At 42.9% G+C, this 15,839-nt stretch overlaps 1 protein-coding gene across 2 annotated transcripts in view; it reads left to right on the top strand.

Annotated features, from left to right (window-relative positions):
• FRMD3 (FERM domain containing 3) overlaps nucleotides 1-15,839 on the top strand; it is a 240,329-nt gene that overhangs the window by 169,576 nt on the left and 54,914 nt on the right. For both annotated transcript variants that reach the window (XM_059657012.1, XM_059657011.1), the window contains exons 6-8: nucleotides 538-661; nucleotides 11,457-11,544; nucleotides 13,920-14,008. In XM_059657012.1, the coding sequence (XP_059512995.1) occupies nucleotides 538-661; nucleotides 11,457-11,544; nucleotides 13,920-14,008 (301 nt within the window). The remainder of the gene's footprint in view (nucleotides 1-537; nucleotides 662-11,456; nucleotides 11,545-13,919; nucleotides 14,009-15,839) is intronic.

Raw genomic sequence — 15,839 nt, 5'->3', positions numbered from 1 at the left:
TGGGAGGTCAAAGAATTGTTTAGCCTGCATTTTGCCCCATTGAGAAACAATGACTCAAATCCATTTATTGTGTAGATCAGGGATGGCGAACCTATGACACCTCTGACACGCGAACTCATTTTTTTGGTTGATTTTTCTTTGTTAAATGGCATTTAAATATATAAAATAAATATCAAAAAATATAAGTCTTTGTTTTACTATGGTTGCAAATATCAAAAAATTTATATATGCGACACGGCACCAGAGTTAAGTTAGGGTTTTTCAAAATGCTGACATGCCGAGCTCAAAAGGTTCGCCATCACTGGTATAGATAAAGAAATGAGACTCAGAGAGGTTGGCGAGTGCCCAAGCTCACACAGCTAGATCTGAACTAGAATATAAGCTTCCAGACACTTAGGCTGTGGTCTGTCTATGGACACAAGTGCATTTCATTGGGTGAGCTTATTCCAAGCTCTTCTTGTGGGTGCAGGAGCCATCCCATGTGCACCCTGTGGTTGTTTTTAATCTTTTTCTCTCTCTGCATTTTACTGCTTACAGCTGAGCTCGGTGATTACGATCCTGATGAGCATCCTGAGAATTACATCAGTGAGTTTGAGATTTTCCCTAAGCAGTCACAGAAGCTGGAAAGAAAAATGGCAGAAATCCATAAAAGCGAACTCAGGTAATAGGGGTAGACGTTTGTAAACATGGTAGAGGTGCGAAAGCATTCTTACCGTGGGGAGTGTGGAAGCCGTGTTGTGAAGTGAGAATGTCTGTAATGTATGGGCAGACTGTTTCAGGTGTCAGAGCAGTATTTCTGGGCACTGTCAAGCTCCTCTATTAATAACAATCGCAATAGTGTGGGGTCCCCTGGGTGGCTGTTTATGAACCATCAGCAGTTATTAGAGCCATATATTTTCTTACGGGTTTTAGCCACCCTGAGTTTCTGAAAATGAAATGTAGGGTAAATCAGTAATTTTTTTTTGCGGTTTCCACTACCTCTCCCCTTCCTGTGGTCATTGCTGGAAGCTTTGACTCCATGTAGAGTCGAATCCCTTGAGAGGGTTTCATTTGCTGAGCTGCTCTCAGGGCGACAGATTCAGTGCCCTCTCCTCTTTTCCTTGTCTGCGATGCTCCAGAACAAGTGCTCAGCAGGGTAGTAATGGCAGAAGTAGCAAAATCACATATAGTATCCTCTGTGTCCGACACTCTTCTAAATAGTTGCATGTATCAACTCATTTAATCTTCACAACAACCTAGGAGATAGGCGCCATGGTTGTTCCCATTTTATAGACGAGGGAGTTTTACAGGGAGATTAAGTATCTGACTCAAGATCACACAGCTAGCAAGTGGCAGAGGCGGGATTTGAACCTAGGCTGCCTGGCTCCAGAGTCTGTGCTCGTAAGCTTTGTGTGATGCTTCCGCTTAGCATAGGGGACCAGGGATGAAGTGTAGCAAGTGTAGGAATCATTGGCAATTTTGAATTCAGGTAACTCAGTTTTTCTAGTCTGTAACTAGAATTCAGGTCCATGCAAGTCACAGAAATATTTGTTATGATAATCATAGCAAGCTTGGGCTGTGCTATGACAAGTATTGATGAAGAGCTGCAAGAGCTGAGAGGCTTCTATCTTCTGGATCTCTGGTAATTATTAAAAAAAAAAAAAAACAACAAAAAACCTTAGTGTCACTGGTTTATGAATTCTGGAACAAACTATTGTCCCCTGCGAGGGAGTGCTGGAGCTCCCTACTTTATGCTGGCACTCCCCCTTCTGGTGAGTCTGAGAAGAGCATATATGTGGGGATTAAGGTGGCAGCATATTTCCCCTCAGAAAACATGACCTTTGTTCTTAGAGATAAAGATGATTAGATATAAAAAAAAATCGTGCCAATTGAAGAAAGCAACATATCTTCTCTATTGGTAATTTAGAGTATTGTTTCCTAATGCAAAGCTTTGCTGAAAACATATGACACTCTGACTACTTTTGACATTTTGAGGATAAGCGTGCTCAAGGTAAAAATAAAGTTCCAATATCCAGTTGATGGGTATGTGGGCCAGCAGTGTCTGGTGAGCACAGGGTAAGACGCTTTGGATAAAGGACTCACACAGTGTGTGGATTGGTAGGAGATGGAATTGAAAGGTCTGTTGTAATCAGAATTTGCAAGGCCTTCAGTGCTTGGAACGTATGGTAATTACAAACATTTATTGAGCACTTACTGGGTGACCAAACCCTGTGCTAAGAGTCTTATTTGTATTACCCCACTCAACCTCTATGCGGTAGGTGCTCTTGCTGTTCCCAGTCCAAGGTGAAGAGAGCATACCCTGGAGTGTCTAAAGGACTTGCCTTGTTGGCAGCAGTCAGGACTTGAGCCTTGCTGTTATCTGAAACTAACACACATGTGCTGAGCAGGCGTAAAGCCACCAGGTGGTTTAACTAGTGGTTTGGCAGCCATGCTGGTTTTCCACAGCGATCACCATGGCACTGGCATCAGAGGCTGAGACTGTGGGCAGGAGGACAGGTTAGTCATTCCTGCTGTCCAGGCAAGAGATGTCATGGACCTGAAAAAGAACAGGAGTAGAGAACATTGAAGGGTGTCTCAAGAGTCATTGCAGAAAGACTTAGTGACTCACTGGATTTTGTGAGTGAATGACTGAATCAAGGTGCTGGATTGTTCTTTATAACCAGGAAGCTGCAGATTGGCCCTTGTGCCAGCATCTGAATTTGTTGATAACCCTGAAAGTGGTCATCGTGCACCTAGGGAACACAGGGGGTCACCAATCAACTGTGGTTTACTAGATCTCAGAAGTAAATGCCACCACTTGATCAAAACTGCCGTTCTGTGTCACTACACATTTGTCACATCCACATGTGAACCTTTGTAAAGAAGTGAAAGTTGTGTGTCCGAGGGATGAAATAACTAGAAACCATGCGGCATTGCAAGAACTGCAGAGGGTGTTTTCCTATGCATTTTGCTAATAACCAAGTAGCCCTGCATTTCCTGCAGCATCGGTGCAGCAGAGTGATTTTAGGTTTGGATGGGGAGATAAGACTAGAATAAGCCGATGGTGCCAGCGAAGGGGGGGGGGGGGGGAGGGCGGTGCTTTCTAGAATCGGTTGGAACCCTGCTATAGAGACTCAGGTCACTCTGAGGGTTCAGCAAGCCCTTTGTAGGTCATAAAAATGTCGATCTCGTGGGGATTGGGTTGCTCTGCCAACCTGACAGTGTCAGGAAGGAGTTGCAAATGGAAGAGAGCATTATGAGCCTGCATCGAGGTGTCACCATCTTATTCTCCAAGGTTGTCACAGCACCCATGACCCCCCACACAGCAAATGGGTAATGTGTGATTATTGGTCTGTTGTTACGGAAACTTCCTAAGAGCAACCAGTTGGCCTTTGTTGGGGGTTGAGTGCTCCCCAAAAATAACCTCTTGTCTTCTACTTGATTTCTGAACCAGTTGAGTAAAGGAGATGATAATAGAGACACTCAGACATGAGCAGAAATGATGATTTACAGTGAAATATTTTTTTTACCTGTGGGGTTTCACAACCTTCTGCAGTCTTTTTTACTTGATTAGACTCGGTCTCCTTCTGTGTTCTCTGAGGAAGGAGTAAGAGCTGCGAATCTTGGGAGAAAATTAATCAGGGAGGAAGGAGAACCCTCGCTCCTCCCCAGGAGGCTACCCACTGCTAGAAGTTAGAACCAAGATGGCTTGATTGAGAGGCACGAGTAAGAGGCTCCTGTAGGGGAAGAGAGTGTGAAAGAGTGACTCCTTGGAATTTTGAGGTGCTTGGAAATAGAAGATCAAGATTTTACAAAGCGTTTCCATGCACTGAGTGCTCAGACTCCTTTTATTTTTGAGTGAAAAGTGAAATTCATGGCCGGGTCAACTTCATTAAATGTGCCGTATCCTTGACTGAACAGGAGGGTCAGAATGAGAAGTCATAGTTTTTTAAATATAATAACATAATTTATTGATCATCTCTGTGTCAGTCAAGAAAAACTAGATATTGCTGGGGAAACAACCCCTAAAGCTCAAAAGGTTTAGGAAAAAAAGACATTTCTTTCTCTTGTGTGTTCACCAGATATTAGCAGGTGTGTTTGTTGGGGGGGGGGGCGGGGGAGACCCAAACTTGAATTTGCCAGTTGTTGAGCCAGAGGGAAGAGGGATCTGGAAGCTGTTGCTTCAGCTTGGAAGTGATACATGTCCCTTCTACTTAACTACTATAGTCACATGGCCCTACCCAAGAGCAAGGAACTGCAATTATATGAGTTGTCCAGAAGGTGCAAACTGGAAACAGCTGGTAAATAGCTCTTAGTGGCCTTCACAATATCATTAACTGATAGTTTTTAAAAATAGACTTTATTTTTTAGAGCAGTTTTAGATTCATAGCAAAATTCAGTGGAATGCACAGAGATTTCATTTCCCCTATACCCTCTGTGTGGCCTCCCCCAGCATCAACATTCTCCCACCAGAATGGTACATTTGTTACAACTGATGAACCTACAGGGACACATCATTATCACCCAGAGTCCATAGTTTACCTTAGGGTTCACTCCTGATGTTGTATATTCTATGGGTTTGGACAAAAGTATAATTACATGCATCTACCAATATCGTATCGTACAGAATATTTTCGCTGCCCTAAAAATCCTCTGTGATTTGCTTATTCATCATTCTCCACCCTCACCAAGCCCTGACAACCAGTGATATTTTTACTATCTCCATAGTTTTGCCTTTTTCAAAATGTTGTACACTTGGGTCCATACAGATTGACTCACGTAGGTAATATGCATTTAAGATTCCTACATGGCTTTTCATTGATAGCTCATTTTACTGCTGTGTAATATTCAATTGTCTGGATGTAGCACATTTTTTGTCCATTCACCATTCTGAAGGACATCTTGTTTGCTCCTAGGTTTTTGGATTAGCTTCAGACATAGGTCCTTGGCAATTATAAATATCTATGTGCAGGCTTTTGTGTGGGCATATATATCCATCTCCTTTGGGCAAATACCATACCAAGGATAACAATTTCTGGATTATATAGAGCATATTTTGTAAGAAACTACCAAACTGTCTTCTAAAGTGGCTGTACCATTTTGCATTCTCACCTCCAATGAATGAGAGTTTCTATTGCTCCACATCTTTGTCAGCATTTGGTGTTTTCAGTGTTCTGAATTTGGGCTATTTTAACAGGTGTATATAATAGAGTTTTATGTAGAAAGATTTTATAGAGGCAGCTTTGGGCCTTTTAATATACTATCCTGTGAGCTAGACAATGAGGGAGATGTGTGATTCACATTATTGAATAGATGTCAGTAAAATCCACTGAGGCTGAATAATTCTAGATCAGGGGTGGTTAATAAGGTTTTTGGGGGGCTATATGGCCTTTATTGCAGCTACTCAGTTCTGCTTTTGTAGAGCAAAAAAAGACATAGACAATACATAAATAAGTGGGCTATGATTCAGTAAAACTTTACTGACAAAACAGATGGTGGGCCAGATTTGATCCATGGGTTCTAGTTTTCTGACTTTTGTTCCAAACACATGGCAGAGCAGGTCTAGTATTCACAAAGTTCAATTGGTGGTAAAGTGGTTTTGAGAAAGTATAATAATCCCCATTTATCCCTGGTTTCACTTTCCATAGTTTCAGTTTCCCACGGTCAATCAAGGTCAAAAAATATTAAATGGAAAATTTTAGAAATAAACAATTCATAAGTTTTAAATTGCATGCTATTCTGAATAGTGTGACAAAATCCCATGCTGTACTGCTCTGCCCCCATGGATGTGAATCATCCCTTTATCTAGGGTATCACCTAACATCATTACAAGAAGATGGGTGAGTGGAGTACATAAGCTAGTGTGTGTGTGTGTGTGTGTGAGAGAGAGAGAGAGAGAGAGAGAGAGAGAGAGAGAGAGAGAGAGAGAGAGAGAGAGAGAGAGAAGAGGAGAGAGAGAGAAAGGAAGAGAGAGCCCTAGCCAGTTTGACTCAATGGATAGAGCGTCAGCCTGCGGACTGAAGGGTCCCGGATTTGATCCTGGTCAAGGGCACATGCTGCAGGAGGCAGCTGATCAATGATTCTCTCTCATTGTTGATAATTCTATCTTTCTCTCCTTCTCCCTTCCTCTCTGAAATCAATAAAAACATATTTTAAAAAAAGAAAGGGAGAGGGAGAGTGAGAGGGAAAGGGAAAGGAAGGAGATCAGATTCATATAAGTTTTATTACAGTATATTGTTATAATTCTTTTTAATTATGTTATTGTGAATCTCTTACTGTGCATAATTTATAAATTAAACTTTATTATAGGTATGTATGTATGTATAAGAAAAAGAGTACTATGTAAAGGGTTTGGTACTGTCCATGGTTTCAGGCATCTACTGGGGTTTTTAGAATAAATTCCCCATAGATAAGGGGGGATTTCTCTATATTCCTTACCCTTAAAGAGCAGAAAGATCATCCAATTATCCACCACCACAGTGTTCTGATGCTGTAAGGTTTGTGCTGAAAGGAATAGTGACACTGAGTGTGTTTTACACAGTCATTACCTCTTTTTATTTCACAAAACCCACATTTCCTGTAAATCATATGCTGTGGCTTCCTGGCAAGGATTTATAGTTTCTAGAAATAAGTGCCCTGCTATGATGAATACCTTCCACCTATGCTTCTGATGAATAGATCACAAGGGCCTCCTTAGGAAATGTTTTTGTGCAGTTTTGAGAAGAGTGTTCATTGTGTAAAAGGAAGAGGGGCAATATCAGATTATTTTATAGCTCTAATCTTTCTTAAAATGTGCTTTCCCTCTGTCATCTCTCCACCAGCTACCCCCCCTCCCCCCGTGTCTCATTCCAAAACCCCAGAATCTCTCTCCCTGGTAGGTTCTCAAATCCATTTCCATTCTCTGTTGTCACTTGTTTTAACACCCTGGTTAGGAATGCGAAGACAACGATTTGGCATCGAATACTCCTTCTATAAAAACTAAATCCCCGCATTATGTGGGCCATACTCTGACCAGACGTATGCTTTTTGGGCCAAATAATAGCTTTTAAAAATGGAACCATTTTGCCCTAACCGGTTTGGCTCAGAGGATAGAGCATCAGCCTGCGGACTCAAGGGTCTTGGGTTTGATTCCAGTCAAGGGCATGTGTCTTGGTTGCGGGCACTTCCCCAGTGGGGAGTGTGTAGGAGGCAGCTGATCGATGTTTCTCTCTCATCGATGTTTCTAACTCTCTATCCCTCTCCCTTCCTCTCTGTAAAAAACCAATAAAATATATATTTTTTAAAAAAATGGAACCATTTTACATAAGTTCCAGCTTACTTGCAACTGGGTGATTTGGTAACACTAGGTCCTGACCCTTGTGTCATATACTCAGCTAGAGCTAAGCAGCAGGGCCCTTTAAAAGAATAATTTGCTCTTTGAATCACCATTATCCATATTTAGCCAATTTACTTTCTGTCTCCATTGGTATTGAGTTTGCAACCACCTTCTCTTACCAATAAGGAAAGAGAGGCCTCAGGGATTAACTTATCCAAGGCTACACAATTCTGAAGCAGCAGACCTAGACCTGAAACCTGAGTTCTCCTGTACAGCGCTCTGATATCTTTCTAAGTTGCTGCACTCCAACTAGTCTTGTCCTTGCCAAGCTCCAGTGCATCACCACTGTCTTTCTCATAGCGTGGCATTTGCCCCAATTTGTAGGGTTCTATCTAATTCTCCGCATAGAAATGGCCCCTAATGGTTCTCAAGGAGTTTGTAAGAGATACTGTTCCTCTCTTAGTAAAGAATCAGAGAGATGGGAGACTGGGGGCTCCTCACTTCCACTTAGGATGTAGAAAAGCATGAGGCATTGATCTCCCTCCAACACCAAGATAGCATCAACAAACTACATAAACTACAAAAAATTGTATTTGTAAAACCTATCTGATTGTTGAGGATACAAAGAAGTCCAAATGTACTACAATCCAGACCATCCTTCTGAGGAGAGTGGAGATCTACAGTTGCTTTCACTTTTGGACGTGTGGTGGGAGGAAGAGGAATTGGCCGGGAGTGGGCTGACTTGACTGATGGGAACCCCAAAGAATCCAGTTATAGAGTGAGTTGCACTTTCCTACCACCATTTGGCCCCAGCCTTCACTGGGTGAAGAGGGGCCATGTGCTGAAGTTGGACAGGACAGGAGAGCTGAATGAAATCCCTCTGAGACACTCCAGACCTTTGGCCAGGGCTGGGCAGCTCTTGCCAATGGTGGGGACAGGACCACAGGGAGGAAAAAAGATCAAAGTGCAGAGAGCCAGGGGTGATACGAAAGAGCAAAGGAGATGCTCTGCAGCTCAAAAAGTTGACAGGCCATGAAATTTAGAGAATTCTACGGAGTCTCATGGGTGCTAAGATCCCAAGCCCTGACACAGGGCCAGTCCTGAGATCACTCACACATTTGAAGTCAGTAGTGAGCAAAATCTAACTGAAGTTGCAACCAAGTTGCAGCAAAAGCCAACCTAACTCAAGTTGAGAATACTGCTTTGTGGTAGAAGAGTTTTCTACCCAAGAGTTGAATTCTGGAGCTCATAGACCCAGATGGATCAGGTGGAGTCAAATCCACCCCCTTCCCTGCCAAATGTGCCCCAAGCAGTGCAGGTCATTCCCGGCAAGATCCACACCTCATTCCACAACTAATGTCCACTAATAATTTGCATTCATTTTGGGGACACTGTATGTTTTTGTACTCAGTATAATGGAAAGCTAAAGGCAGATCAATGAGAGAGAGAGTGGTCTTCTTTGGCAAAAAGTACTCAAGATGGGCAGAAGGGAGCTGTATAGTTAAATACATAATGACTTGACCTCACCTAATTTATCATAGACGCATATCTTCAGAGAATTGTTAGTTCTTAAAAAATAACTCAACTAATCACTGTTTTTGTTTCCAAATGTCTCATTAGAGACACTATTAACTTTAGAACAGTTCCTGGTGCAAGATTTAAAGGCTAGAAAATCATTATTTTCCATTACCCAACAGACTTTATGCCAGAAACAAATGTCCAGCGAGGGATTTGAGGGAATAAAACAAAGCATTTCTGTTTCATTGATCTTGGCATCTTCCTGAAAACCCGATCATTAAATGTGTTCTTCCTCAGTGAGTGCGGGGGACACAAGAGTTTCTAGTGCTATTGGGTGTCCACCTTCCTTCCTTCAGCTTTGAACCCCCTTCTCTGAACATTTGTAGTTGGCCTTTCTCTGTGTATGACTTTTTAGATTAAATCTTTTAAATGCTTAGCCAACGGAGATCTGCAGGCAAATCCAAAGCAAACAATAATGATTTGAGGAATTTTATTTTAAAGAGGGGCCTTTGTTTTGCAAATCTCAGCGTGCTTCCTGACATTTCCCCCAATGTCATATTTCTATCACTCATGGCAGGGCTGAGGAGAACAAATGCTCTGTACCAGGCTCTACTGTAGCTGTTATATCTGTGAATGGCTTAATCTTTACCAAATCTTGGAGGTAGGTTCTATTTCTATGTTCATCTTATGGACTCAAAGAGACATAACTTCAGTTCCTAGATTAGGGTTCAGCGAACTTTTTTTGCACTAGGCCATTTAGTAAATATTTTAGGTTTTGCAGGACATATAGTGTCTGTTGCCACTACTCAGTTTTGCCATTGTAGCATGACAGCACCCTTAGACAGTATGCAAATGAATGGATGTGGCCATATTTCAATAAAACTTTATTGACACTGAAATTTGAATACCATATAAGTCTTCATGGGTCATGAGATGCTATTCTTCATTTGTTTTAAACCATTGAAAAATGAAAGGCCATTCTATTTTTTAATCCTCCTCGGAGGATATGTTTTCATTGATTTTTAGAGAAAGGGGGGGGGAGAGAGAGAGAGAGAGAGAGAGAGAGAGAGAGAGAGAGAGAGAGAGAGAGAGATTGCCTCCCATACTTTGATTGGGGGATTTTACCTGAAACCTAGGTATGTGTCTTGATAGGGAATCAAACCTTTTGGTGTATGGGACAACTCTCCAACCAATGGACCCATCTGACCAGGGCATCAACCTATGAACCAGGAAGTCATGGTTCGATTCCTGGTCAGGCCACAAGCCTGGATTGGGGGTTTTATTCCCCAGTAGGGGGTGTGCAGGAGGCCTCCGATCAATGATTCTCTCTTATCATTGATGTTTCTACCTTGATCTCCCTCTCTCTTCTTTTCTGAAATCAATACAAAATATATTTTAAAAAAATAATTCCTCCTTTATAAATAGTAGTTGAAAAAGATATATTGCTTGGTAATAGAAACAATTATATGTTGGTTGGATCAGTAGGGTTTAATGAAAGACAGCTCTGCACATACATTTATTATAATCCTGATCAATTCTGTTTAGTTCAGTGTGCTTTTAGATTACATAATATTTCATCCAGTAATTCTTTTACTTAAAAGCCAGGAGCTGTTTCTTTTAATAATTGCAAAATATATAATGTATAAAAGACTATACAAGACAGTGTATGTCATATATGTATAATTTAAAGAATAGTTGGAGAAATACCCATGACCCTAACTCTGCTTATGAATTGGAATGTTACCAAATGCTTTGAAGTCTCATCTGGTCCCTCCCAGGTCACTTCCCTTCCTTTTGCACTCTCTGCTGAACTGGGGGTTATTCATGCTCTCCTTTTGCTTTTATAAATGTTCTTTATATATATCACTACGTTTCACCTTTTGAAAATAAAAATGAATCCCTGTTGTTCTCTGTAACTCATTCTTCTTGGTGGTTAGGGTTATATATTCACCCTTGGGGAATAGTTCAGATGCTCTAAGATACACGTGGGACATTAATGTCAGCCAAAGAGTCTTTGAATGCTGCACAGTCCTGGTATGGAAGTCAGCTCCAGGAGGGCTTTTCACAGCATCTCTATTTGTAGCCCTCTCCTACCCTTGAGGCCAAGACCTTGTGTACCACCCTGGAGGACAGTGTTGGGACTAGTGGCTGAGATTTCCTTTCAAAACTCAGAGCTTTCCAGTGGAAAGGTTGACGGTTCTTTCTTACGCAGATGGCTCTGTTTAGGCTTGTTGATGGGGTGACAGGATTGTCACTTTCTACCCTGAGCAAGGAATGTCTCTTACCCCGGTAATCTTTTTAAGTAAGTTGGAAAGAACAGATGCTGAGTTTTATTTCATATTAAGATTGCATTTCCAAGGGCCTAATTATTGGCAACTTGATAACCTTGATTAAGTGTACAGTCACTGGTGTCCTCCGAGTGCTTGCGAGTTTATTATGGAGCCATCAGCCAGGGAACAAGAGCTCAGATTCCTTGGCAGAGGGCTCCTCTCGGTGAGGAATGATGATCAGTCTTACTGATTATTATTTGTGCAGGGATTTCGCTCTTTACTTAGTTTAGGATATCACATTTTATGGAATGAAGTGATTCCATGTTTCTGTTACTTTACATATTAACTCCCTAATTTTTTGTGTGTGATTTTAGAGGCCAGAGCCCACCGGTTGCTGAATTTAACTTACTCCTGAAAGCTCACACTTTGGAAACCTATGGGGTGGATCCTCACCCATGCAAGGTAATGCCCCTCACAGGTTGATATTTAAAGATTATGTTCCCTCAAAAGAGTTTATTGCTGTGTATGCCTGGCAGACCCCTCCGAGGATATTTCCACAGCCTAACCCACAGCACCTAACTGGAAGGGCCAACAGGGGGCTGCAGTCACATGTTTTGGTAGTTGGTTCTCACCATTGGACTCTAACAAATTTTTTGCTAATTGCTTTGTAGTAGCCACATATTCCTAAATTCACATACATGGATTCATTCACCCATCAAGTGGATGGTTTTACCCCTGAGAAGTGCTAACATTTAGGACTTACTATCCAGTCCCATTTGGGTAAAGAAATGGGTCCTAACATTTATTTTTAAGGCCATTGCCAGCAAGAATGCAATCTTAAAAAATTAAGAAAGCGAAAGAGAAGATTTACAATTACACTTTGACATCAGTAGTATTTGTTTTTCTTTTTCCTTTACTCCTGTTATTTCACAGTTTTTCTCTCAAGCATGAAACCCAGACCAAGTATATCAGAATTACCTGGCCCCACCCCAGAGCTACTGATGCAGAATCCCTGGGGTGCAGCTGGCAAATCAGTCTTTTAAACAAGTTCCCAAGGTGATGCTCATGCACACATTTTCCAGAAATGTTTTATGAGAACATTCTCCTTTCCATATGTTAAACTAAGTGTGCATTAACCAGGCACTAACCCAAGTCCTAAACTAAGCATTTATGTCTGCCAGGCTCTTAAAGGTAATTTTTGAGTCTTACCAGAACACTTCTTGACTCAGATGGGAACAGATAGTTGTATTTGGTCAAGTGCCAGTCCTATAGCTCTAGGCTCAGGCTCCTCATGAAAGGCAGGTGAAGAGCTCCCAAACTCCTGCTGCCTGGTTCCATCAGGATCTCTTGGGGTGCAGACCAGGCTCTCCAGAGGATTCCAACATGTAGCCGAGGCTGAGAGCTGGTGGTAGTTGTCCTCACTGGCACATGCATCTTGTGGTCTCCCCACACAGTTATTTTAGGATATTTGCCAGATGCTCCTTCCTAGTCGTGATATAAATCAGATTATTCCATTTAGTGAATTAGGTTTCATCTACAAACCTTAGCTTCTCTGTTTATTTATTACTTGGAGAGTGACTAGACTTGTTGTTGTTCCTTTGCCTTTATTTATCAATGCTTAGTTCTCCTGGTAGAGACTGGAAGCGAAGTAGGAAATATCTTTATATTAAAATTGCCGGAAATCCTGTGTAGGATTGAATCAACTCAATTAGATGCTCAGGGCTTTGGTTTCATAGCATCTTTGGTTTCAGGGCTAATGACAACCAAGAACAGTTTGTCCTCATTACAGGGAAGATCTGAGAACTCAGGCGGCCCCAAAAGGCATTTGGAAGTAGATACACAGTGGTTTAGGACTCATCTGTACTTTCCCAGGAGGTCCCTGCAGAGGCAGAGGGTCTGTTCCTTATAGGGGAAAGCTACATATTCCTTGACCTCACCCAGATTTTAGAAGTAGTAGCCTTGGAAATCCCATCTCAGAAACTCAGTTTATTTTTACAATCATTAGAATTACCTGAAATGAACCCAGGGTGAGGATGAATAAGCATATCATTTATCATTTACTAAGGGCCCAGGACACGAATTCATGCACCTCGAAAGGAACTGTGGGCCACGAGGTTGCAGTGGGCACAAGGAGGGGTGGGTCTTGGCCCATCCTCTGTGCCCCTGCCCAGCCCCTCCTGCTGTGGTCCCTGGTCCCCTGTCTGCTGGCAGCCCTGCTCCTGCCACTGCTGTTCCCATCCACTGACCGCTGACAGTGTGGAATGACTGGGGCTGGCGCCAGCAATGGATGCGAGCGGGGCCAGCGCTCTCAGTGGATGTGAGCGGCAGCTGCTGCCTCAATTACCCCTCAAGAGCAGTGGGAGGTGGAGAAGCCCCCAGGGGCGATCAGGGCCAGCAGCTGCAGCCGTTCACACCCGCTGATGTCACCAAGCAATCGGGGCCGGCGCCAGCAGAGGATGCGAGCCAGCCTGGTGCCAGCAGCAGGTGTGAGCACCAGGTGGGACCACGGTGTGTGGGAGCAAAGAATTTTCAGTAACCACCAGAGGCTCTCCAATGATAGGGACCGGCGCCCTGCCTTGGTCTGGCGCCCCCACTCACCTGCTCCACCATGCCACCTTGGCCAATGACTGCCATATTCCACACTTTGCCGCCTGCTGCCAATACCCGCCATGTTCCATGTGTGCCCCCTGGTGGTCAGCTCACGTCATAGTGACCAGTTGTTTGGCTGTTCGGTTGTTTGGTTGTTCTGCCGTTTGGTCTATTTGCATATTAGGGTTTTATATATATAGATTTTATATTCCTCAACCCAAATATGTTTCTTTTTTTTTTTTTTTCAGGATTCAACAGGCACAACAACATTTTTGGGATTCACTGCTGCAGGCTTTGTGGTATTTCAGGGAAATAAGAGAACCCATTTGATAAAATGGTGAGTGCTTCTTTGGAAAACTGGCTTATCATTTTTTTTTAATCTTGTTTTTATTCACCACCTTTGACTTTTTTTTTAAATGTCAGATAGAGTACCTGGTATTCATTTATTTTCCTTGGAACCTCATTACAAAGGGATTTGTTGTCTATAAATGAAACCCAATCTAGGTTGCCCTGCCTTAGGAGGGAATCAGATTTATCCAGCTGAGGTGTCCACTCAGAGGACCTGGGATGTATCTGAGTTCAGAGGTTCTGTCTCCAGAGAGAGTGTGTCTATTGTTTCTGCACCAGTAGCTTCTTTACTGACCAGAGCTGTGACCAGGGGGTAGGTCAGGGTGGGTAAAGGCTCAAGTCCCTTTGAGCAACTCGGGATCCAGCCCATCCCATTCATTTCTCTCTGTTCTGTTGAATCCTGCTGCAGACTTACTTTCTGTTATCCAGTATATCAGTAAAGATGCTTTTGGTCAGAGCAACAGTAATGGCTGCTCTCAATGGCTTACAAATAGGAGGACTGATTAGCTCATAGTAAGTTGCAGAGATTGGACAGTTCCTAGATCCTTTAACTTAACTGCCCAACAACACTATTTAGGACTTGGGTCTTTCCATTTTCTTCTTTGCCATTACAGGGTGGTAGCTTTTGTCTCCAGGCTCATAAAACGGCATGGTCATGTGTGCAACTGTGGCCTTTACATCTTCACACAGCAGCACCCAAGCCTGGAGGAGAGCAGTCTTCCACGTGTCTGCTATTAAAGCAGGGATAACCTTTTCCGAAGTCCTGTAGGAGACTTTCTGTGTATCCAATTGGTCAGGATTGGGTCGCATGTGCCTACTTAAACCAGTCCTTCCCAGAAGAATGGGAACTCCTGATTCACCCCCTTGGGACTGGGAAGAGCAGGATCTGCATGGACACGTGACCTTGAGGAAGAATAAAGCCTAGGTTATGTCAATAAACAAGTGGAAGGATGGAGCCGGGTGGGTGACCCGCAGCACCTACTCTGTCTAGTCAAAGAGCAAAATGGTTCTGGTGAAGAGTGGAGAAGGCTGAACATTATATGTGTGATGGAATATTGGAAAGGTTTAGTCTTATTAATACCTTTAGCTCAATTCAGTTCCCTCTCTGATGGTCCCTGACAAGTGTGTCACCCCTGCTGTGTCTCTCTGGGTGGCAGGCTCACTCCTTTGGCTTGAGCACTTGAATCTGAAGTTCTTCTTGATGGGCCAGCAGGCATCTATTCTCAGTCCTGGGTTGGAAATGCTCTCTTGCACTTGCCTGAACATCAGTTCATGGTTCTATGGCTTCAGGATTTCCTTTGGCACCTCGTTATAAAGTAGCCCTCCCCACCTTCTCCTCTTGATACCCCCTTTCTTTCAAACCCTCTCTGCTAGATTAGCATTAGTCAGCTCATGCCCACTCCTCTCCTTCCACCTTCTGCTCTTTGTCATGATCAGCCCTCTCTAAGATGCCCAATTTCTCTGATTATCTTCCTTGCCCTGTCTGTAATAGTCTTTTACTCAATTCATACTTTCAACAATGTTCCAGAATAAGTTCCCTACTGACTTTGGGGAGCATGGGTAATCTGGGGACTTCTCCCATCCCACCCTAGGATGTTAGATTTGCAGGTTTTGCATTGCTTGAGCTCTGGAGTTAGAACTGGACACATCTCAAGTGCAGATTTATTGCAAGTCTCTCCCTTGTTTTGACCTCAGTTTTTCCTCTGCATTGAAGAGTTGAGAAGGACAATCATTTGCTTCTGGGTTCTACCTCCTGGTGGGTACTGATGCCAACCTCATTCTTCCCAGCCTTTGCTAGGCACGTGTATTTCTAAGAGCTA

This window comes from Myotis daubentonii, chromosome 11, assembly GCF_963259705.1.
Source record: "Myotis daubentonii chromosome 11, mMyoDau2.1, whole genome shotgun sequence".
Taxonomy (NCBI): domain Eukaryota; kingdom Metazoa; phylum Chordata; class Mammalia; order Chiroptera; family Vespertilionidae; genus Myotis; species Myotis daubentonii.
This window is presented reverse-complemented; position numbering and strand designations above follow the sequence as displayed.